General features: G+C 40.1%; 1 protein-coding gene across 4 annotated transcripts in view; it reads left to right on the top strand.

The window, feature by feature from the left end:
- Positions 1-23,922, top strand: part of Abca9 (ATP binding cassette subfamily A member 9) — a 71,745-nt gene that overhangs the window by 39,042 nt on the left and 8,781 nt on the right. For 3 of the 4 annotated variants that reach the window (XM_035447882.1, XM_027425802.2, XM_027425800.2), the window contains 12 exons: positions 476-609; positions 2,206-2,343; positions 5,160-5,264; positions 8,214-8,387; positions 10,731-10,844; positions 12,399-12,518; positions 14,489-14,557; positions 15,673-15,764; positions 17,261-17,381; positions 18,338-18,455; positions 19,387-19,478; positions 23,762-23,922. In XM_035447882.1, the coding sequence (XP_035303773.1) occupies positions 476-609; positions 2,206-2,343; positions 5,160-5,264; positions 8,214-8,387; positions 10,731-10,844; positions 12,399-12,518; positions 14,489-14,557; positions 15,673-15,764; positions 17,261-17,381; positions 18,338-18,455; positions 19,387-19,478; positions 23,762-23,922 (1,438 nt within the window). The remainder of the gene's footprint in view (positions 1-475; positions 610-2,205; positions 2,344-5,159; positions 5,265-8,213; positions 8,388-10,730; positions 10,845-12,398; positions 12,519-14,488; positions 14,558-15,672; positions 15,765-17,260; positions 17,382-18,337; positions 18,456-19,386; positions 19,479-23,761) is intronic. The other variant, XM_027425801.2, reaches the window with a different exon arrangement.

Below are 23,922 nucleotides of genomic sequence, written 5' to 3'. Positions count from 1 at the left end.
ACCAAAGAGGCTTTAGAAAGACAAATCATTTACTGGTCTTCGAGATCTTACTATATAATTTTATAATTCTCTATATTGCTGGGCTCTGTGAACAAAATACTCCAAATTCATAAGGAGATCAAAACTCATAGCATCAAAGATCACACTGCTGGTTGGTTAATTGTGGTTTTGTTTTTATTATTAATTTGAGGTGTTGGGTATTGAACTGGGGTCTCTTGCATTCTAGGAAGTACTCTACTAATGAGTTGCACTCCTAGACATTTACTAGAAATATTAATAAATTTTAGGCTGTATATAGAGGATCTTCATTGTATACACAATTAACATAATGGATTTTTGTAATCATCTCTAACTCTGCCTCCAAAAGATATCTGAAACAGTAATGATATGCTTTGAGTTACATCATTTAATTTTTTTGTTGCTTTTTGTACCAACCAACTCATCTATGCTTCCTTTGATTTTGCCTTCATGGAAGGTTCAAGCATCGATAAATTTGTACACTCACTAAGACAGCAGAGCATAGCATTAGACGTGGATGTCCTGGGAACCAGAAATGGCAGAGAAGAGGCACTATACAATGGCGCTATCACTGTATTGGGTGATGAAAAGGTATGTTAGGGTCTGATGGCCGTGTTTCACCAAAGGCAGATTGTGGAGGTACAATTTGAATAACTCAAATTAACTGGCTTGATACAAACAAGATATTTCCCATATAGAAGAAGCTGAGCTGTAATTATTTGCTTGCTGTCTCTACTGTAACTACTATGGGCTTAACATAATTTAAAAATCCTAACAATTAAATTCTGCCTCATTGTTATTTTCAATTGTATTCTCAATGGAGCTGAGAGTAACTGCTCCGTTTAGATTTAGCCTTGAATCTGCAGTCTGCTGCATCTTCATCCTGCTCACTCATTTGTATCACTTACCTGGGTCTTGAAGGAGTTTTAAAAAATGTTTTGATTAATTCTTTGAGAATTTCTTCTATCTATCTATCTATCTATCTATCTATCTATCTATCTACCTACCTACCTATCAACTATATGTCAGGTTGAGTTTGAATTGCCCAACAACTCTTGGTCATAGGCCTGCCTTAGAAAGTTATTGACTTATTAGGCATCACACCCATAAAGAAAACCAAAATTTTGCTATCCCAGAAATGATCAAATGCCAATAGCTCTTCAACTAGGAGTGGAACTTTGTGCCTACCTCTCCCATACCATGCTGAGATTTCTTCTAGCTTGAGTTTGCACAGATCTTGTGTGTGCTGTCGCAACAACTGTTGAGTTCATATGTGTAATTGAACTGTTGTGCTCAGAAAACACCTTTTCCTTGTAGAAATCCTCCACCTCTAGCTCTTAAAGTCTTCTTCCCCCTCTTCCTTGAAGAATCCCCAGTCCTTGGGGAGTGTATCTAATAAAAATGTCTCATTTAGGGCCAAGAACTCCACAGTCTCCTACTCTGTTATTCTTACTGACCACTTGAGGGTCTCTGTTCATTTCCATGTACTGCAAGAAGCTTCCCCAATAAGGGGTGAGAGATGCACTAATTTATGGGTATAGCAATAAATCATCAGGAGTCTGTTTAATACTATGTTCATTTAGCACAGTGGTTCTCAACCTTCCTAATGCATGACCCTTTAATACAATTGAATTTATTTTGTTACTATTTCATAACTAATTTTGCCACTGTGATGAATTGTAGTATAAATATCTAGTATTTATACTAGAGGATATCTAGTATTCAACCCCCAAAGGGGTCAAGACCTGCAGGTTGAGAACCTCTGATTTAGCAGAATAATAGTAGTAGGTTTCTTTGTAGGACCTGTTACCTATCTAGCCACAGATTCTTGTTCGTGATAACAGTACCAGGTCAGAGGTCCATCTCATGGTGTGGGCCTTAAATCCAACCACAGTGGTTGGTAATTCCAAAACATTCATACCGGTATTGCTACTAAAAATCACTTTATTTAATTTTGTGAGATTCTGAGCACAAATAGTCATGTGGCTAATGTTTGGGGATAGTGGTATAAAAAAGTCCTAATTTCCTTTAAGTATATTTGGAATTAAATAATATAGGCAGTGGGAATGTTGCTTTTCTGCCCTTGTCTTACTATATGGTCAGTGATTACAATGATTTTTCAATATAATATGCCATTAAGTTTTACAGTTGCTTTCTGAGAATTATGAAATACTCATTATGTTTTAGGATCTCAGATTTTCAATAGCATGCAATACCAAAAGACTAAACTGCTTTCCAGTCCTCATGGATATTATTAGCAATGGGCTCCTTGGAATCTTTAATTCTTCACAACGCATCCAGACTGAGAGAAGCACGTTTTTTGAAGTAAGTATATGAAGACCTTAGATATTTTCAAGAAAGTCTTTGTAATGCAAGAAATAACATCATGTCAGTGTTTGTTAACCTAATGATCTTATATTTTATATATAAGAAGCAACATATATTACTGCATGGCTCTGCTATGAATGTAAAACAGTATAAACAGTATGCTTTGGGGAGCAATGAGACAGCAAGAAGTACAATTAATTGGAAAACCTTTGGTGTGGAACCCTCTGCAGCCCTTGATAGAGGGGCATAGTTGATAGTGGAAGTTTTCAATGTCTGACTATGCATCCTTCTTAAAATAACCAATTTTTTGTAGTCTTTAATACACTAACATAATGTACAGATAAAATGTCACCGCAAAAGTTTCTGCTGAGACAAATGTGGTAAGGTGTGCTCCTGGCTAACTTGGTCAAGGTAGTATAAGGACAAGCAATGAGGCATGAATATGTAGGTAATTTGCTTGATAAATTATAGTTCTGGTCATTATTGCTGTTAATACTATTTTGCTTGGAGATGCATTAAAAGAAACTTTCAGTGTAGAACTTTGACTAGACTAGGGTGATTATAGGTGGGAACATGGGAATAGTTCTTGATTGTTTTAAAGGTAATTATTATATAACATTTTATATACATTAATAGAGAATTTAATAACCTCCCACATTTATAAGCCAACTTCAATTACTATAAATACATAGCCTGAAGAGTGCCTGAATTAAATTTAAGATCATATCATTTTATCTATCAATATTTTACTGAATACATCTGTTAAAGGAAAGAATCATTGTGGTTGATGAGATGGCTCAGTTGGTAAAGGTGCTTGCTGCCAAGCATGATGTCCTGAGTTCAACCCCCTGGGACTCACATGGCAGAAGGAGAGACCTTACTTGGGAAAGTTGTTTCCTACACACACACACACACACACACACACACACACACACACACACACACACTTATGAACAATTATTATGTCCTTATCCCACATAAAAGTAGTTCCTCAATGATATCAAATACCATGTTTCTTTGATTTTCTTATTTAAAATAAGTTGTCCATGCACGCTTATATCCTCTCATGGTATCTAGTCTGGGGAAAGGATCATAGTTGAGTCATCCATTTTACTCTGCTGTGTTGAATTTCTTTTGCCTTGGAAAAACAATAATATGAGCATATTATATTCCATTGTTTGTTTTGGTTTGGTTGTTGTTGTTGTTGTTGTTGAGACAGGGTTTCTCTGTGTAGCTTTGGAGCCTATCCTGGCAGTCACTCTGGAGACCAGGCTGGCCTCGAACAGCAATCTGCCTGCCACTGCCTCCCGAGTGCTAGGATTAAAGGCATGTGCCACCAACACCTGGCCATATTCCATTGTTTTTAAATAACCTTTGTTATTAAGAATGTGCCTGCTCTTGCGACTCTCTTCCCCCTGTTGGTTTGTCTTGTGCAACTTTGATATGATAGTTTTTGCTTCATCTCATTATATTTCATTTTCCATGCTTGGTTGTTGTCTCTTAGAAGTCTGTCCTTTCCTAATGAGAGACAGAAAGGGAGTAGATGCAGAGTGGAGGGGTGGTGGGAGGAACTGAGAGAAGTGGAGGGAGGGGGGATTATAATCAGGATTATATGGATGAGGAAAGAATCTATTTTCAATAAAAGAAAAAAAGGATCATGCTGCAGTGTTAACTTGTGGTGTAAGACGTGGGTAATAGATGGAGACTGTGTGCCAATCCTTCATTTACTTCGCAAAAGTCTGATGTGTTGGGTTAGTAAAGGGAGAGTGGCTCTGCCCTAAACACATGCTTTCCTTTTCCTTTCTGAGATGGCTGCATGGTGCCACAAGCACTTAATCCAGGCACTCAGAAGAGAAATGCAGAGGCTCTCTGGTTTGATGTTGTTCCAGGGTATATCATGACTTTCTCTCAAAAAGTTAATGATATAAGTAAGATGTCTTCACTACATAAAATTGCTAGCTACTAGCTCGGGTGGCCTTGAATTTATACATAGTTAAATTTAGAATGTGGTCAGAAATTATACTAGTTTAGGAAAGTGGTGATTGTAGATTCCCCTTCAAGATCCGTGATTTTACTAGCCCTGAGTAGTTGGTGAGATTTCCCTCTTGTTGAGCAGGGCTTTATGTCCAGTTAGACAGCTGTTGATTACCAACAAGATAAGAGCAGCACTATTTCACCCTTAGGGATATAGTGCCATGCTGGTCATTGTTTTAGTTCATAGGCCTCATAGCTGGGTAGGGCTATTGGCCTCCCCCAAACCCTGCTCCTTTGGAAGCTCACATGGAACCTTCTGGTACCATGAAAGCTTGTCCACAAGGAGAAGGTTTTCAGATGAATTATTTTCTAACATTCTTGTACTTATTACTTTCTATCTGACAGGTCCATGAAAACATTTAAATTTGATACTTTTGGGTTATCTGGAAGCAGAAGAATGACTCTTTATAAATGCTGAAATGAACTGCTTTGTCACAAGCTTCTAAGAATAGGAAAATACCTTCTCCATTGGTGGTCCAAGAATTTGTATTTTTAAAAATAAGTGGTGTGTGTGTGTGTGTGTGTGTGTGTGTGTGTGTGTGTGTGTGTGTGTGTGTGTGTGTGTGTGTGAGTGTGTGTAGGAAGAGATATAGTCAAATATAGATACAGATATCCATGCTATTGATGTGTGAAATGCTGTAAGCTTCATGCTACAAACAGGACCTTGGGAAGAGCTTTGAGGGGTTATCTCAGCTCCTTTATTCAGCTGATACGGTGAAGAGAGGGCAAATGAATCAGAGGCCTGGTTTCTATCTGCTCACATGTCTGTATCATTTCAGGAGCAGATGCTTTATGAGAGCGGATACGTGAGCAATGCGCTCTGGGTCCCATTGGCTGCCAGCCTTGCTCCTTACGTCGCGATGAGCAGCATCAGTGACTACAAAGTAAGGAGCGTTAAAGGCTTCAGATATCTTTCTTGTCCTGGAAAATTTCCTTTAAATCGTATGAACATAGATTTGTAAATAGGTAGTGAATTTAATGTAGGTGTTGCTTATAATGTATAAACAATCATTTCAATAATAGGTTATCAAAATATGAATATGACACATTTTTCTTAGACAGGAAAATACCAAGTAGTAGTAAAGACAACTTTTAAGTATGTATCAGTTTCATTAATAGATACCTACCAACAGACATAGTTACACCCTCACTTAGTAATGATATTATTCAGTTAAATAGTCCAGATCCTATCACGACAGTATTTTGGTTATTGTTGAAAAAAATCCCCTTTAAAACTTAAATTTGTGATGTTTTCACATAAAATTCAAAAAGCCTTTGTCAGTCTTTGTGCCTCCCATGTTCTCCCAGTGCCCATGAAAACTCCCTGTCCCCATTCATGTTGATGACATCAGCACCAGCTGCTTGTTTTGTCACCATATGAGTGCTTTTTATTTTTTTTTGTAGTCTGGAGTTAATTTTAGTTTATTCTGCTCTTAACTCTTCAGTTTTCAGGCTGAACAAATTTTAAAAGTTTTCTAATTGCACACATGCCTTAGTTTGTCACTGGTGAATTTCGTGGTGGTCACATCTGGGTTACAGTGGGTTCCTCGAGGATCCAGTGAAGTGATATTTAGTGTGTTTGATGTCTAAATATATAAAGTGTGGTGATTCCCCTTCAGGCTTTACAACAGTCAGGGAAAAATGATCCACAAAGAGATAAGAATGAACCTCGGTGGCTGAAGAGATGGCTCAGCTGTTAAAGGCTAGGCTCACAACCAAAAATATAAGAATGAAACTCAGTTCAGCCCGGTTTTATTGTAAGTGGCAGTGGATCAGGACTTCTAGAGTCTGGCCCAGATAATTTTACTTTAGCCATATTTAGGCACAGCACAATTTTTGAAAAAGCATATAGATAATAAACCCAGTCACAAGTGCACAACAAGTTAAGACATGTTTACAATGAAATTGCTTACAAAGTACATTTGGCTTCTTCCTTAAGAATGGGCACTGTTGACTCAGAGATAGTGCCCAAGATTTGGGGTCTACGGAGTTTATCTGAGGTAAACACAAGGCCTGTAGGAGTCAGGATTGACCTGTCTCTAAGAAAATATAGAAGTCACTTAGGCTGTTGTATAGCACAAGTGACATCAGTCTTAAGAGTGGGTTTTATGGTCTAAAAGCAGTGTGCAAAATTTAGGGGAAAAGGTCTTGGATAAGTAAAAGCAATTTCTGGCAGATAAGGCAGAGCCTGCCTCATCAAATAGCACAAAGGACCACCAGGCTGTAAAACGCCACCATTCTTGGCATTCCAGGAAGAGCAGCTGCACACTTCCTTCCATTGAAGAGGTGAGCTGTGTGTTTAACTTCCCGAGCTTCTCCAGTGCTTAGCAGTGTGCATGAGGCCTTTTGTCCTCTACAAAAGTATTTATAGTATGAGGGCTCCTTTTCACTATTGTCAGAATTATCAATGTCCACATATATCACAAACCACCTGATATTTCCACAGAGACAAGAAATAGATATTTCCAAAATGAACAAAATGAAAAAATTTTCCTGAGTAGATCTTTCACCTTTAACCCTTTTTACCCCAGTAAGACTTATTATTGTCAACATTTGCTCTGGTGTAAATTTCTGGATTTATCTTTGTTTATTTCCTTATTCTTTGTATACTTCATCAGTAATTCCTTTACGCTCTGTTCCTATTAGTCAAATTCATCAATTTCTTACTGTCACTGTTTAAATCCTATATATAAATCCTATATCATCACTATTCCCACCTGGACCACTGCAGTAGCTAACTATTGGTATCCTTACTTGCAATGAATTCCTTCCACCCAACCAGAATGAGCATTCAGAAGTTCAAATTACAGTGTCTGGTTAACTTCCCCATGCAGCTAGAATTGTCTTAATTTTTTACATCATCTGTCAGAGCCCTGCTCAATCCATGTCTATCCAGCTATCCTCTTTCCTTACTGTAAATTCTCCTTTGCCCATCCCATTTTTTAACATGGCTTTCACACTTACCAATGTCAAATGTCACTTGGTCATTCTTTGAACCCCATTGTCCTCACCTACTTTGTACAGACGAATTCTTGTTACTTATTTCTCAGCACAAAGGTAATTTCAGACCAAGCCTCTACCCTGTTTAATAAGTCTGAATAGATCCCCATCACTGCCATGTGAACTCATTTAAGAAATATATAAATGGCACTTACGATCATAGTTCTTTTCTCTTTTGTTAACTGTTTCTTCTCCTTAGGAATGAACGCCATTAAAATAGGAATATTTTTTCCTATAAATTCTGCCTAGTCTATCATTTCTTATCTCCACAAATAATGGGTCAGTTTTCATTCTCCTATTCCTTAAGACTTATTTTAAGTGCAAGAGTGTTTTTCTGCATGTATATTATATACCACATGCATGAAGTGCCCACATAAGTTAGTAAAGCATGTCAGATTCTCTGCAACTAGAGTTACTGTCTGTTCTCAAAGCAGTGCTCAAAGCCCAGACTCTGATAGCTGCCAATCAAAGAGTTATACCCAACATTTATCCCTCTTTATCAAAAGAAAATTAAACATGAAAAGTGCTCAATAATCATCTACCATTAACATCAATATTCATGACAGTATTAAAAAATGATCAAGTCCAAGAAGAATGCTTTTATGGAGAATTGGATCAATCTATTTGTTTTATTTTGAAATAGTATCAGTTCCTCTAGGGTATAGCTGTGGCAAGTGGTAATGTCATTTGCCAAACAAAAGTAATAGCTATAAAGGGGTATAGTAAAAATAGTTGCTATAACTATATATTTTCGGTTTCCCTAGTCTCAGCTTTTCAGAATTTTATGATGATCTTTGTGTGTTTTTTATTTGTTTGTTTGTTTGTTTTATCAGAAAAAAATTCTTTCCCAGCTGTGGGTCTCAGGCCTATACCCTTCTGCTTACTGGTGTGGACAGGCTCTGGTGGACATCCCTCTGTACTTTCTGATTCTCCTTCTCATGCAAATAATGGAGTGTGTTTTTAGCCAGGAGGAGATTATATTTATAATGGAAAACCTGTTAATTCAGGTAAGTGGTAAAGATTTATAAACCCTTTCATTTTGGAATAAAGTTTTAGTAGACCATCATTTTCCATGAATGTTGTCACAAGGGTCACAGAGTCCCCTTTGCAGGGTCTACCTGGGTCCCATTGATAAAAGAACTTAAGACTTACCTAGAAAGGGACTAGAGAATAATTTGTTGAGGTTCAAAAGAGAACAATCCCAGGACAAGCAATCTGTAAATACTAGCAACTGCCAAGAGAAAGGAACTGCAACAATGAGAGAGCTAGTTAAACTTTATTAGAGTATAAGTAAAAAGAGGCCTTGAAGGAAAACTGAGAACTTCTTAAGAAGAGAAAAAATGAGGTAGGCATTTTCACTGACAGAATGTAAGCACTTCCAGGGTAATAGGCTCACAATATCAGCTCGAGAGCAGCTTCCCACACTTTTGGACCAACAAAGCAGGAGCTATTGTACATTAATATTGTTAATATTATCGGCTTAGTCCTGTGCTGAGCTGACAGCTGCACTAGGGAGACTGAGGCCTCTGGCTATGCCAAGGATAAGAAGAGGTACTTGTTCTTAGCTTACCTTCTGGTTGCATTAGCTTTGGACAAAGAACAACTAACAGACACCTACTTATACTGTCAGTTTGCCTTTTAATGCTGCTGTTGTTGGGCCACTTTGAAGCCCCTGTCATGAGCCTTGAAGTCTGTTCCAAGCATCCCAAGGACTGTTTTTGCCTACTGAATTTTATTGTTTTTTTTATCTTATTTTAAGACAGTTTTTGAGCACTTCACACATTTTGATCATATGTACACCCTGTCCCCAACACTTCCCCAATTCACCCAACCAACCTCTGTTAATCTCAAATATGTAAGGAGAAAAACCACTTTCACAATTGATCAAATAAAACAAACTTTATTTTAAAGGAGCACCCAGGACTGGCCAGCCAGCTGTCTCGCCCTAAGTCAAAATTTTAGAGAGAAGCTGTGGGCTAGCTTTTTGAAGTCTGTTTTATGGGGAAAAGCCATAAGGTTAATCGAAAACAGCTGTGTGTTTAGAGGGTCAAGATAATAGACTGTTAGGAAAAATACAGTAAAAAAAAAAGACCAAGAATAAAAGCAAGAATATACATAATGTATGTGGGAAGTCATGTATCACGGGGCTGGTGGCCATGGGTGTGGATCAAGGAAAACATAGCTTACAAGGAAAGGGGCAGTCATGCATCATGAGATCACAAGTTCAACGTAGGTCCAAAGACAGGTTTCGCAATGTACATCAGGTTTAGAAAACAGAAACTTATTCTGCCCCTTACACACACATTTATTTATTTTAATTAATTAATCTATTTTATACCTGGGTTGCAGTTTCCCCTCCATCTTCTCCTGTCAGTCCTTGTCCCCACCTGCTTCTGTCTGTCTCCAACCCCCAATACAGTCCTCTTCCTAGAAACCTATTCTTGTAGGGTAAAGGTACTTAACAATAACATGGCTCCTGTTTTGAAGTGAAGCCAACATGGCTTCTACTCTGGTTTCATACCTGGCATCCTTAAAATATATTATTCAAGTCCAACTTGTGCTGCTCAATTATTTTCACAGGTGTGGTCTTCCACTGGAGTATAATGCAGTTTACCAGGGCTACACTTTTAGAAAACACCCCCTCTCCAAAGCTGACAATTGCCAGTAGCTCTGTGGCTTGCTGTAGAATTGTATGCTTCACTCTTCTCTCCATACTGGGATTTGGTCTGGCTTGGGCCTGCACAGTCTTGTACATGCTACCAAAACTGCTGTGAGTTCATAGGGCAGCAGCCCTGCTGTGTCCAGATGTTTCCTTTTGTCATCTACCGCCTCAGGCTCTTACTCTCACTCCACCCCTTCTTCTGCAATGATATCTGAGCCTTGCAGGGTGGTGGGGAGAGCTGTGTGGTGTTTATGTTCCATTTAGGACTAAGCACACTGCTGTCTCTTACACTCTGCACTTAGGCCAGTTGTGGGTCTCAGCACTGTTTTATTTTATCAAGCCATGGGAAGCTAGTACTTGAAAACTTTGTTACAAGCAGTTTAGAAATGCTTCATTTTAGCACTTAAAACTTGCCTATTTTTACATTTTCAAACTTCTTATCTACCGGGCCATTCATTTGAGAGGAAGCAGATGTGTTGGTATTCATGTCTCAAATGAAACCTGGAAAGGAGATGGCAGCCGAGGGCCTTTTATTCCCTTTCTTCCCTCCTAGCCCCCACCAGTAGTAGTATTATTAAACCAAAGAACTTCAAATTGCCTACACTGTTGTTTTGAAGAGTTGAGGGTTGAGTATGAAAACTTTCCTAAGTAGTAGTCACCTGTGTAACCTGAATGTTTCTGTTTTCAGGTCCTGTGTAGCATTGGATATGCATCGTCTCTTGTTTTCCTGACATACATAATTTCATTCATTTTCCGTAACGGTAGAAAAAACAGTGGCATTTGGTCATTTTTCTTCTTGATTGTAAGTATGCATATGATGCTTCCTGTTTTATTTTTAACTCTTTCTTAAATAAATCTAGGAGCATATATTTTATTTTACTTAAAATGTGTTATAGACTTATTTATATTCTATTATGTGTATCAGTGCTTCACCTGCTTGAATGTATGTGTGCCACGTGTGTGCCTGGTGCCCATGGAGTTCAGACAACGACATCAGATCCCTGGAACTGGAGTTAGGGCTGGTTGGAAGACACCATGTGTGCACCGAGAAACAAGCCTGGGTCCTCTTCAAGAGCAGCAAGAGTTCTTAAATGCTGAGCCTACCCAGCCCCAAGGAGCATATATTTTAATTGTGTACTAAGCAGAATGGCAAATGCTATTGTAACTTCAACAAAACCTGTAGACTATACACCCATGAGAATTAACTCTAATACAAAATGTGCCTGAAGATTAAATAAAATAAAAAAGATAATGTATTTAAAACACTTAAACAGGAAAAAATATAAAGTGAAGGGTCCCTTTTGGAAAATAGTCTTTAACTGAGAAAGATAATATTACTGGGTCTATAGCTTAGTAATAGAGCACTTACCTTGTGTAAGTGATGCAGTAGGTTCAGTCCAGTACTGCGTGTGCGTGTGCGTGTGTGTGTGTGTGCACGCATGCATGTGTGTTGTGAGTGTGCCTATGGGGAGAGGGCTATGCATGTGTGTCTGTGTATGTGTGCACATGTGTACATGGGTATGAAAATTGTTGGTGTGTTTAATTAGACAAAAAAGGACAGTGTTCTAGATTAAAAGACAGTAAAGCCAAGGTTTTTCAAGCAGGGCTTCTCTGTGTAACCCTTGCTGTCCTGGAACTCACTCTGTAGAACAGGCTGGCCTTAAACTCACAGAGATTTGCCTGCCTCTGCCTCCTGAGTGCTGGAATTAATTAAGCTTATCTGGCTTGGAAGAAATTTAAAAGAATAATAATAACAAAAAATTTAAAAGAGGACATGAAGCTGGGAAGACCTTGAGTGTGGTACTAGAAGGAGCTGCAGGGAAGAGGGAGTGGGGCCAAAATAAAATTCTATACACATAAAGTAATAATAGAAATGAAAATTTTAATAAAAAGACTTTAATCTCCAACACTGAAAGCATCAGTATGGAAAATATTAGGGTATACCACAATTAATATGTCCAGAAAAATCAAACAATAAAAATTTGAAAACAAAATTATAAATTCTTACACATTCAATCAAGGAAACATTCAGCTATGAAAATTAATAGTCACTATCCTTAGACTTAGAAAGATATACAAGACTTATGTTGAAGTGAAAAAAAATAGATGTTTAGAAATGAATGACCAAAGAACACCATCATCATCAAAATCTGATTTTTCCACACATCATGTCTGAAAAGCATTGCCTTCCAATAAAATTATGGCCTAGTTTGTGACACAAATGAACAAGCATGATGGCAATGCTATATTGCTTGAATAGGAATCTGTGATAGGAACATCGATGGGCTGAGTTTCTGTTGTCTTTAACAATAGTATCACCACCCTTTAGTGACACCACACTGTGCTTTCATTTCAGGTCACCATCTTCTCCTTAGTTGCTACTGACATAAATGAGCGTGGGCTTCTAGGACTCCTACTGTGCACCTTTTTGATTCCACCCTTCACACTGATTGGCTCTCTATTAATTTTTTCTGAGGTAAGTAATTTCACTCTTCTGCTTCCATCATCAAGTATAAAGCCACCAAAGAAAGTGTTGAATATTAGAAACACAGGCAAAGTCAGTCTTGGCTGTGCAGTGTTTGAAGCTATGATTTTCAGAAAGGGATTTCTCTGCAACATGCAAAGGGCACAGCCACATTCTTTTTTAGTAGAAAGTCCATGAAGTTCATGAAGGCCAGAGGGAACTCCAGATTAGTGGCATCTCACAGCCTTCATCCCTAGGAACCCTACTGTGAGTCAGAAGAGAGGCCCCTCTTCTGTTAAGGTTAGGATGTGTTATGTGAAAAGAAGCTTGCACCAGCCAGTTGCATATATTGATGTGGAGAGTTTGGCCTATGGGGAGATTGATAACACAGCAGATACCTGAGATTCAGTTTATGAGTGTTGGTAAAATCAATACAATTGAGTAATGTAAGTTACACAGCAAATAGAGGTTGAAATAAAAAGAGATCCAGGGCTTGACTTTAAACTCCAAACTTTAGAGCTTTGGAGAGAGGAAGAGTCAGCCATTCAGGGTGAACAGGAACCAGAGAAATGGCTGGCATCAAACTGTCTCATCCTCTCACCCAAGCTCTGCCTTGGCAGTTAAGTGTCACTTTCCAGGGGTGAAATAAGAGCATTTCTATAAGTAAAAACCAATTAAGCTACTAACTGTCACTGAACAGTCCAGAAGGATGACAACTGGGAAAACACCATTCTGTCTAAGGACTGGAGATATTAACAGTGTCCGTTTTGACAGAAGCATTGGCTTTACTCAGTGAGTCCAGAAGAGAATGCGAGCATGTCCACGCATTTTATGTCGAGGAAGCAGAAGTGAAAGAGCAGGTGAATCAGGACAGTTGTCGACGTCCTTAATTCATGTTTCTTAAGAAGTGCCAGACTGTGCTGATGTGAAATAGGAAATTCCCCACAGTCAGAGAGAAGAGCGTTATCCAGTGCGTAAACTCTGAAAAGCTGAGTGAAAAGCACCAGCGTGCATTATCCAAGTGGTGAGGTAAATTCCATCACATGGGATCCACTTAGATAACAGAGTGTGAGGACATAGAGAATAGGCTGCCTGTCTTTTGGAAAATAAGATGTCTCTTTTGAATGACTGCTCTTGGGGAAAATAAGAATTTCAAGCATTAACTCCCTTTTCAAGTGGAATAAGCAAAATTGAGAGTTAAAACTATCCAGAAAGGTCTCTTAATGAATACAGCTCAAGAAATAAAATTGGCCCATGACCCTTTATTCATGATGAAACAAGATGTCCTTTATGGAGATCTAATGGGACAGTGTACTTAAATGTGCATGTGAAACCCCAATGAAAATGTGTTGCCTGGTTTGGAGGGTAGTCATGATTATTTTCTAAACCGAGTGTCAGGAGATGAGAGCAGTATGAACCCAGGGTCCCCAGAGGAGGAGTAGAGAGCAGCGTGAGTGAGACAGGTGAACTCAGCTTGGGGAGAAGAGGCTTTGCTTCAGAAAGACTTGCCAGTGTCCTCAGTGGGTCCTGCCAGCACCGCCCACAGTCTTGCTCACTCCCAGTGTTGCACAGGACAGCATCCTGCCTCTTGGCCTGTGGACAAGCTCAAGTTCATGAAAACACCGGGGAGCAAGGACAGCACACCGTGGTCAGAAACACTCTGCCCAATACCCAGGTTACATGGGCTCATTGTAGACAGGACGGACCATGAACAGAGGGGCATTCACTTGAGCATGTCTTCTCCTCCTCCTCCTCCTCCTCCTCCTCCTCCTCCTCCTCCTCCTCCTCCTCCTCCTCCTCCTCCTCCTTCTCTTTTTTCGAGACAGGGTTTCTCTGTGTAGCTTTGGAGCCTATCCTGGCACTCACTCTGGAGACCAGGCTGGCCTCGAACTCACAGAGATCTGCCTGCCTCTGCCTCCCGAGTGCTGGGATTAAAGGCGTGCGCCACCAACGCCCGGCGAACATGTCTTCTTATTTTGCAGATTTCTTATGACTCCGTGGATTCCTCAGGAGCCTCAGACTCTCAAGTCGAATTTCTGGCACTGCTGATAGTAAGATAGTTTTCCCTTTGTAATGTTTTTGCATTAAGAGACACATATGTACATTTTCCTACTTTCTTTTTTGTTTATTCTGTGTGTCTTTTATATCATGTATCTTGATCCCATTCATTCCCTATCCCTTCATATCTACCCTCCACTCCTGCACTCCCCCCTCCAAAATAAAACAAAATTTAATAGAGGAAAAAAAGGGGAAATTATAAATCTCATCATGGAAGCTGCAGTGTGACAGAGTCACACAGTTAAACTCCTCTGTTCATGTATCTTTACTTGCAAGTGTTCATTGCAAAGAGTCGTTGGTCTGGTTTGAGGCCTCTGGTTTCTGCTACACTGTCAGTTCTGGGCCCTCGCTAGGACTGAGCAGCTGCCCAGGTCCAAAACCAGGGTAGGACTTGGGCTGTCCTTGCATCTGCCCCATCTACAATCTGCTGAAGCACGTGAAGGGACCTTATCTGCAGACCCAAAGCTGCAGGATCTCCACAACACACACACACACACACACACACACACACACACACACGCACGCACGCACGCACGCACGCACGCACGCACGCGCACGCACGCACGCACGCACGCACGCACGCGCGCGCGCGCACACACACACACACACACACTTGAACCACTAACATGACAGTGACCATTTGATGTCAAGCATGGAACCCAAACTCTTAACAGCATTAACAGTACTTGTATGAACTCATTACTGCTGTGTTGGTATTTTTTAAATATTTATGTATTTATTTATTTATTGGGGGTGCATGCTATGATGTGCATGTGGAATTCAGAGGTCAACTTGTAGGAGTCATTTTCCCCTTCCACCATGTGGGTCCTGGGAATTGAACTCAGGTCATTAGGCTTGGCAGCAACCAACTTAACCTACTGCACTTTCTCACTGGCCCACTATTACTATGTTTATATTAGTCCTTTTTTGAATAACAGAGGGGCTAACTTTGACAGCTTCAGACAATATCAAATAGATTGTATTCAGGTTTGTGAGACTGTCATCAAACACCATTTTATAGATGGTCAGGCTTACTAAATTAACTCCAATATGAAAACAGTTGTTTTTAATGATGAAGCTAATTTTGTTTTTCTTTCTCTGTCCCTAGCCTTACTTCCATTTTCTCCTTTTCTTTTTTGTTCTGCGATGTCTGGAAAGGTACTTCAGGAAGAAGTCACTGAGAATGGACCCTGTGTTCAGGTTGAGAGCATTCCAATGGATTTCATGTTTCATTTAATCTTCATTCTTTAGACATTTTAACATGCCTAAATTAATTAGTGAGGGTGGGACAACCTATGATTGTTTTTAAGGGTTTGTGTTGTAGGAGAAAATTTTATAATTCATGATCTTACAGTCTAGTAGGAAAAGTGACATTAGCATACACATGACCCTGACAACAAGGAGAGATGCAAACTTCACTGGCACATTTCAGTTTTATACAAGATGTGCTTTAAAAAAGAATGGACAAATACAGATAAGCAATTAGATACATATTGACAGCCCAAGATTGTCAACTGAATACTAAGACAATGTTTGAGATGCAAGTCCTTTTCCCACAGACTTGAGGAGATAGCTGGGACAACTTTAAAGGTTTGTGTTGAGGACAGCAGAAAATAAGAGTGAATCTGGATATTGGAAGTTACTGAAATAGGGAAGTGTGGACAAGATATTGAAAACCACTTAATGAGCAGCCAATATATGAGTGTGCTTTGCACACTTACTGTCTATTCCTTTGAGGAGACAACATAACTAAGGCAACTCTTACAAAAGACAGCACCTAATTAGATGCTTAATTATAGTTTTAGAGGGTTAGTGCTCGATTAGCATGGTGGGAAGCATACAGGCATGGTGCTGGAGCAGGAACTGAGACATTTATATCCTAATGCACAGGCAGCAGGCAGAGAGGTAGAGAGGGAGACTGGACTCAGCATGGGCTTTGGAAACCTCAAAGCCTACTCTTAGTGACACACCCAGCAAGACCATACCCCCTAGTCCTTCCAAAACAGTTTCACCCTGGTGACTAAGCATTCAAATATCCGAGCCTATGGAAGCCATTCTCATTCAAATCACCACCAGACACACTTAGCTTCTCCCACAAAATAAAAATCAAACTCAAATCTATGTTTGATGAAAACAAAATAAGAGTGGTCAGATGACACCATATTTTAGGGAAACCAACCAAGCATAGTAATTAAGGTGATCCAAGGGAGAGAAGGATCAGTCGACTTGGTTATGGATGATTAAAGGTCTTGTTTGACAGCAGCAGGAAGGGCTGACTGACACATTCCTAAGAGGTAGCACACCAAGTGACTGAATGGACATTGGGAAGCTTATCAGACACCCTGGACCAACTGGGATATGTTCCTAATTTCATGTGCTCTGGTTCTTCATCCTTATGAACCTTACAGAATCATAAACACACCCCAACTCCACTTCTTTCTTCAAGGAAAACTGCCTTAACATCCATAACAGTGGGGGTGTGCTGCTTGCTAGCCAAAGGGGGGGAATGTCATCACTGATTAAGAGAACTATATTTATGTAAAAAGCAAGAATGAATAGGAGCAGAATCATTTGACTCAATGATAGAAAGAAGTGAGTATATTTGAAATGTACACAATAGAGAAAATTTGAATTGTGCTGCTTCCAGTCCCTCTGTTTCAATAACTGATAAGTTTAACATGCTGTTTGGACTTTAGAATCTCTCCAAGAAGCTGTAATGCTTTCCCTAACCCAGAAGACCCCGGAGAAGAGGATGAAGATGTTCAGATGGAAAGAATAAGAACAGCAGATTCTGTGACTGCCCTTCAGATAGATGAGGTGAGGCTCTTAAATGTATTCTTCCTTTCCTCCTCAAACAGTTCTGCCAGCTAGGCAAGAAACATTCCAGTCTTAATTCTCTTAAAGCCTGGCCCAGAGCAGGGTTCTTTTGCTCTTACAGCTCATTATTTGATGTCAGTGGGTATATAGTGCCTACAATCTATGAAAACAAAGAGAAAACACACACACACACACACACACGCACGCACGCACGCACGCACGCACGCACGCACGCACGCACGCACGCACTAACTTGTTAATTTATTTTTCAGAGTCATCGCTTCATACATACAGTTAAACATTAGAAGATTTAAATGAGTTTCTTTTAAAGATTTGTTCTGTAATTTATGTATTTTGTAAATGTATGTGCCTTTAGGTATGGGCAGCAGTTTGCATAGATGCCCACAAATGCTAGAAGCCAAATGAGGGCATCAGATTCCCCTAGAACTGGAGTTACAGGCAGTTATAAGCCAGGAGCCAAACTCAGGTTTGGTTGAGTTGAGAGGAGCAAGTGTTTCTAACCATTGGGCATCTCTCCAGCCCCAGCTTTTGTGAGTTTTATAATCCAAGTTGAGCTAGTAACAAATAATTCAGAAAAGAGTTTTCTTGTGACTGTGACTGTGCCTCTCTCTCTCTCTCTCTTTCTCTCTCTCTCTCTCTCTCTCTCTCTCTCTCTGTGTGTGTGTGTGTGTGTGTGTGTGTGTGTGTGTGTGTGTGTTAACAAATGAGTGGCTTCATGCCAGCTCTCTGCAAAATAGCAAGCACAAATCACACACAGCACTGCAAATCAAATGCCCACAGAGGGACTTGGGCAAGTTCACTTGAAAACAGCAGTCTGTGGCCGAGTGATTTGAGTCATGATTCTATGCAATGAAAGTCCTGGTGGAAGGGGTGTGAAGAAGTCTCTCAGTGGAAACTGAGAAGAGTACCACACTGACATTCTCCTCTCTTCACAGAAACCAGTTATCATTGCTAGCTGTTTGCGGAAGGAATATACAGGCAAAAAGAAAAAATGCTTTTCCAAAGCAAAGAAAAAGATCGCCACAAGGAACATCTCCTTCTGTGTTAAAAAAGGTTGGGAACCACAGTTCTGTCACTGGAGCTGTTATGGGCTCTGAAGTCTGGGTCTTTCTAAGAGGCCATGAGTGTGAGACTGGGATCTTCTGTTGGTGAACGCTGAAAGGCAGCTGCCTCACTTCAGGCTGTGCCTTCCAGCTGACAAACCTGTCTTAATAAGTTTTTCTTTGCAAAGGAAGAGAGACTTACAGCCTTTCTCTTAAAATCCCACTTAAAGAGGTAAAAAGGATAGCATAGATTTTATTTAATTATTAACTATTTCAAATATTTACTTTTCAGTATTGAGGATGAAGTCAGGGTCTCATGAATGCTTTGCAAAGGTTCTCCCAGTGAGATGCATTCTAAGTCCTGGAATAGGGCTAAATTGAACATTTTTGTAATAGATAGGACAGACTGAGTCACAGTAGTGTATATTTCATTCTTAACAAATAGTTTATGGTAGCTAGGTATAGTAGTCCATGACTATAATGCCAGAACTTGGGAGGCTAAAGCAAGAACAATGTAACAAATTCAAGGCCACCCTGAGATGTATACATGAGTTCCAGGGCAGTGTGGACTACATAGTAAGAACCTATCTAAAGGTGAGAAAGAAATAGTTTATGCTATGGAAGTAACTGCAACAACTGCTCTTTGAAATTCCAGCTTGGTCTCTTAGTAACTTGCTTTAGCCAAGTTATCTGCATTCTTCACTGATTTCTCCCTATAAGATGAAATTAGTAATGGCATTGTGTGTGTGTGTGTGTGTGTGTGTGTGTGTGTGTGTGTGAGAGAGAGAGAGAGAGAGAGAGAGAGAGAGAGAGAGAGAGAGATTGAAATAATGTACATAGTACAGTTTGTGTAGTGCCTCTCTACAGAGAGCTCACAAATTGTATTTAGTTTTATGTTTTCAAATTATTTTCATGTTCTTTAGTATAATTGTTCCTTCCAGGTGAAGTTCTAGGACTTTTAGGACACAATGGAGCTGGTAAAAGTACAACGATTAGTATGATAACTGGAGACACAAAACCAACTGCCGGACAGGTCAGTAATACACAAAGGAATATGTTCCATAATGTTGACTACAACAAGCATTTTACAGTGATTGTTCATGGTGACCTAAAAATACATAGTTGGTCTTTAGTCAATTATAGTGATGTAACGATTAATCTTTCTGCCATCCGCCCAAGTTCTGCCCACCACCACATTAAGGTCCCAAGTAACACACAGAGACTTATATTAGGTACAATGCTGATGGCCAATGAGTAGGATCTCCTATCTGCTATCTCTGTCTTAAGTATCAACCATAATTATTCATCTATATATTTACAAAGACTTATCGAGGATACCGGCAGAATGCGTGCTGTCTTCCTGGAGACTGTGTCCCTTTCCTACATTTCCCAGAATCCTCCTTCTCTCCTAGTCCCTCCTAACTTGCTCCCCTATTGGCCAACAGTGCTTTATCAACCAATAAAACAAACATATACACAGAAGGACCTCCCCCATCATAGTGATATGCAATGAAGTTGGTTGATTACATTTTTCTACTTGATGCAAAAAATAGTTTTTGAGAAGGGCTAATCTTATCAGTACAGTGCCCTTGAGTAAAGAATATTAATGAAAATATTATATGTATTGTACAAACATACATACACTCATGCTTACATTCATGAAGCCACCATTGCTTTGTTATTTGCCACAAGAACTTGGTAAACTGAATTTTCTCAGCAATATACTAGAGACCTCTGTTAAAACCCCAACAAGTCTTGCTAATGTGGGTATAGTCATAAAACCCCATATTTAGTAAGTATTCTCTGCTTCCATGCTGTAATTAAAGGCTACATGCCACTTGTGTAGCAAGAGGCCACAGGTGTCTTTGCAAAGAGGTCAGCAAAGCTTTCTGGCAATAACAGATAAATCCTGGCTGGAAGGATGATGACTCAAGTGACAGGAGAAAGGTTGGCAGTGTCAGCTGCTTCTGGAGTTTTACCTGAGTTCTCAAAGCACCAGCCTGGTGCTGTGCAGGAGACCTAGAATTTCCTAAGATGATGGACGTAAGAGACAAGCAACTCAGTAGTCCATAGGCTAGAATAAAATCCTAAGCTGTACATGCAATTTTCTAGGCCAAATTAGATAAATGATGGACAGAAACCAGAGTTACAATTTCAGAGAAACGTACTGTTGCCATTTGATCTGAGGTTAAGATCAGAGGAAAGGTTAAGGAAGGGTTGCTGTACATGGTACTGATTGTGAAAGACAACTTTATGAATTGCCTTTTTGTTCTACTCTTACCTGATGTAGCCACTAGAGCAGTCCTTTAAAAATGCAAATGAAAGCACATCACTCTCCTGTTTACAAACTCTTTTTTTTTATTTTAAAGGCACTCATACTTACATATCCATCCCTCCCCATTTCCTCACCTTTGCCCCCTCCCATGTTCCCCATCAACCCCCCCAGCTCACCCCCCTACCTTATTCCCAGGAATAGTGAGGCCCTTCACAGGGGACCATCAAAGTCTGTCATATCATTTGGGGGAGGGCCTAGGTCTTCCTTGCTGTATTGGGCTGCAATAGAATCCCTACATAGGGAATGGGCTCCTAAAGTCCATTTGTGCTCTAGGGATAAACACTGGCTCCACTGTTAGAGGTCCCATAGACTGTCTTGGCCTCCTAGCTGGCACTCACATTCAGAAAGCTTGGTTTGGTCCAATGCTGGTTCCCCAGCTTTATGACTAGGATCTCTATGCTCTCACTAGGTCAGTTCAGCTGTTTCTGCGTGTTTCTCCAGCACCATCTTGGCTCCTTGCTCATCCCTCCTCCCTCTCTGCAATTGAATTCCAGAGTATGGTTCAGTGCTTAGCTGTGGGTGCCTGTTTCTGCTTCCATCAGCTACTCGATGAAGACTCTAAGAATGGTAACCAAGGTAGACATCAATCTCATTATAGGGGAAGGGCATCATAGGCAGCCTCTCCACCACTGCCTAGATTCTTAGTTGGGGTCATCCCTGTGGACCCCCTAACATTTCCCCTGTGCCAGACCTCTCTCCAAACTTGTACTGTCTCCCTCTATCAAGACATCTCATTTCTTGCCCTCCTGTATTCCTCCCCTGTCTCAGTCCTCTTGTTCTTCCCCCCTCCCCTTCTTCCCTTTCCACCTCCTTCCTCCCCCTTCTCAATTTGCTCAGGGGTTCTTGTCCCCCTCCACTTCTTCAAGGGACTATGAAATCTTCTCTTGGGGTACTCCTTGATTCCTAGCTCCTCTGGCAGTGTGGATTGTGGGCTGGTAATCCTATGTCTAAAAACCATATATGCATGAGTACATGCCATGTTTGTCGTTTTCTGACTGGGTTACCTCACTCAGGATGGTTTCTTTCTAGTTCCATCCATTTGCCTTTGAATTTCAAATTCCATCGGCTTTTTTTCCACTGAGTAGTACTCCATTGTGTAAATGTACCACATTTTCTCCATCCATTCTTCAGTTGAGGGGCATCTAGGATGCTTCCAGGTTCTGGCTATTACAAATAATGCTGGTATGAACATGGTTGAACATATTTCCTTACTGTAGTGATCCAAACTCTACCAGGGCTGCAGATGGCTCAGTGCAATGTAGGCTGTGTCTACTGCTTTTCTCTCTCTCTCTGCCTCTTGGATTGGCCCTTGATCTTCTCACTGAAAGATATGTGGACTTGAACTCCCAGTAGACAGAGTGATCTCCAGGTGCGTGGCTATCTCATTAGTATCACTCTAAGTTCCACTTGCTCAAAGGGCCTTTTATTGCTGAATTATCCACTTCATTAATTTATATATTAGATTGTGTATTTTCATAGAAGCATTAAGCAGAGGTTGTCATCATTCCCCTATTTATCATTATTTATTTTCTGGTTTCTCTCTAGAATGAAAGTTCTTCAAGGCCAAGTTAACTTCTCTCTCTCTCTCTCTCTCTCTCTCTCTCTCTCTCTCTCTCTCTCTTTCTCTCCAGGGAAGGATAATAACAGAGGATCAAGGTCAAGGGCTTAGGTTCTGAAAGTTGATCCTAGTTTTAGATCCCAAGTTTACCTTCTGTGACCCTTGTGCAAATTTCTTAACCCTTAAATGCATCAGGTTCCCATATCTAATAGGAACACACCTAACTGTAGGGATTTTTGAGCATAACATAATTTAAGATCTATTAAATGCTTAGTTTCCAGTACATATGATCACTGAGTACATATTAGCTGTTATATATAGCACAATGCTGGGCTCATCAAAATAGTAAATATTAACATTTTATTGGTTCTCAAGTGGTAGATAATATTGGTGAAGGATTTTCCTCTGTTGGTTGCTTCAGGGTTGCTCAGCTTTAGATCTAATGGCATTGTGTATTGAATAAATGTGTGTACAGAGTATTTAACAGCATCTCTGGCTGCTACCCACTAGATGCCAGTAGTACCCTTTCCAGCACAGAAGTAAACACAAATGTGACAAGTAACTGTCTGTGTGTCCAGATAGTGTGAAATGCACCCCGAGGACTGCTCTTTACTGAAAACCACTGCCCTACTGAAGAAGCAGAATGCTTACCAAATATCTACTGTTTTGAACATTTGAATCAGTGAAGGAACTCAAGAACTCTTAACTTAAACTGTGGTGGTGGATTTTATCATAAAGTCTAAACTATGATGCCAAGATATAGTAATGTGAATATTTGCCCTTTAAATTATTGAGAGATTCATCACTTCCCCAGACCTAAATGATTGCTTCACTCTTTAAACATTTAATGGTTTCTGTCTGAACTTCATACACGAGCACTGCATATCCATCATTCTTCCCCTTCCTCCACCTCTCCAGCTTCCCCTGTGTTCCACCCTTTCCTCTCAGACCCACGGTCTCTTCTTTAATTATCATTGCTACATTTATGTACACACACATATATGAATATATATAACTATATATATGTATATATATATATATATATATAGAGAGAGAGAGAGAGAGAGAGAGGCATATATATGTACAAGCTACTGAGTCCATATAGCTTTGCTCACATGAACATGTATCAGGCCTGACTACTGACAAGCTCTAGATCATCATCGGGCATCTGGGTCTATGTGGAATTTCTCCTATCTGGCTTAGCATGTCCACTGGTGTTGTCATAACATGGTCTTGTTCAAGCAGTCATATTTTTACTATTATGCTCAGGTGCATGAAGAAAACATTATTTAGTATCACATGCACACACATACACATACACACACACACACACACACACACACACACACACACACACACACAGACAGACAGAGAGAGAGAGAGAGTTTTGAATAGAATCTGAGAAAGATTTTATTGTGTGTAGGTATTTTTGAAAGGGTGCGGTGAAGACGCTGCCCTCGGGTTCTTGGGGTACTGTCCGCAGGAGAACGTGCTGTGGCCCATCCTGACAGTGAAGGACCACCTGGAGGCGTATGCCGCTGTGAAGGGGCTGAAGAAAAAGGATGCCTTGGTCACTGTTACACG

The sequence above is a fragment of the Cricetulus griseus genome, chromosome 7, assembly GCF_003668045.3.
Source record: "Cricetulus griseus strain 17A/GY chromosome 7, alternate assembly CriGri-PICRH-1.0, whole genome shotgun sequence".
NCBI classification, from domain to species: domain Eukaryota; kingdom Metazoa; phylum Chordata; class Mammalia; order Rodentia; family Cricetidae; genus Cricetulus; species Cricetulus griseus.
Note: the sequence above shows the minus strand (reverse complement) of the source record. Positions and strands in the feature narration are given on the sequence as shown.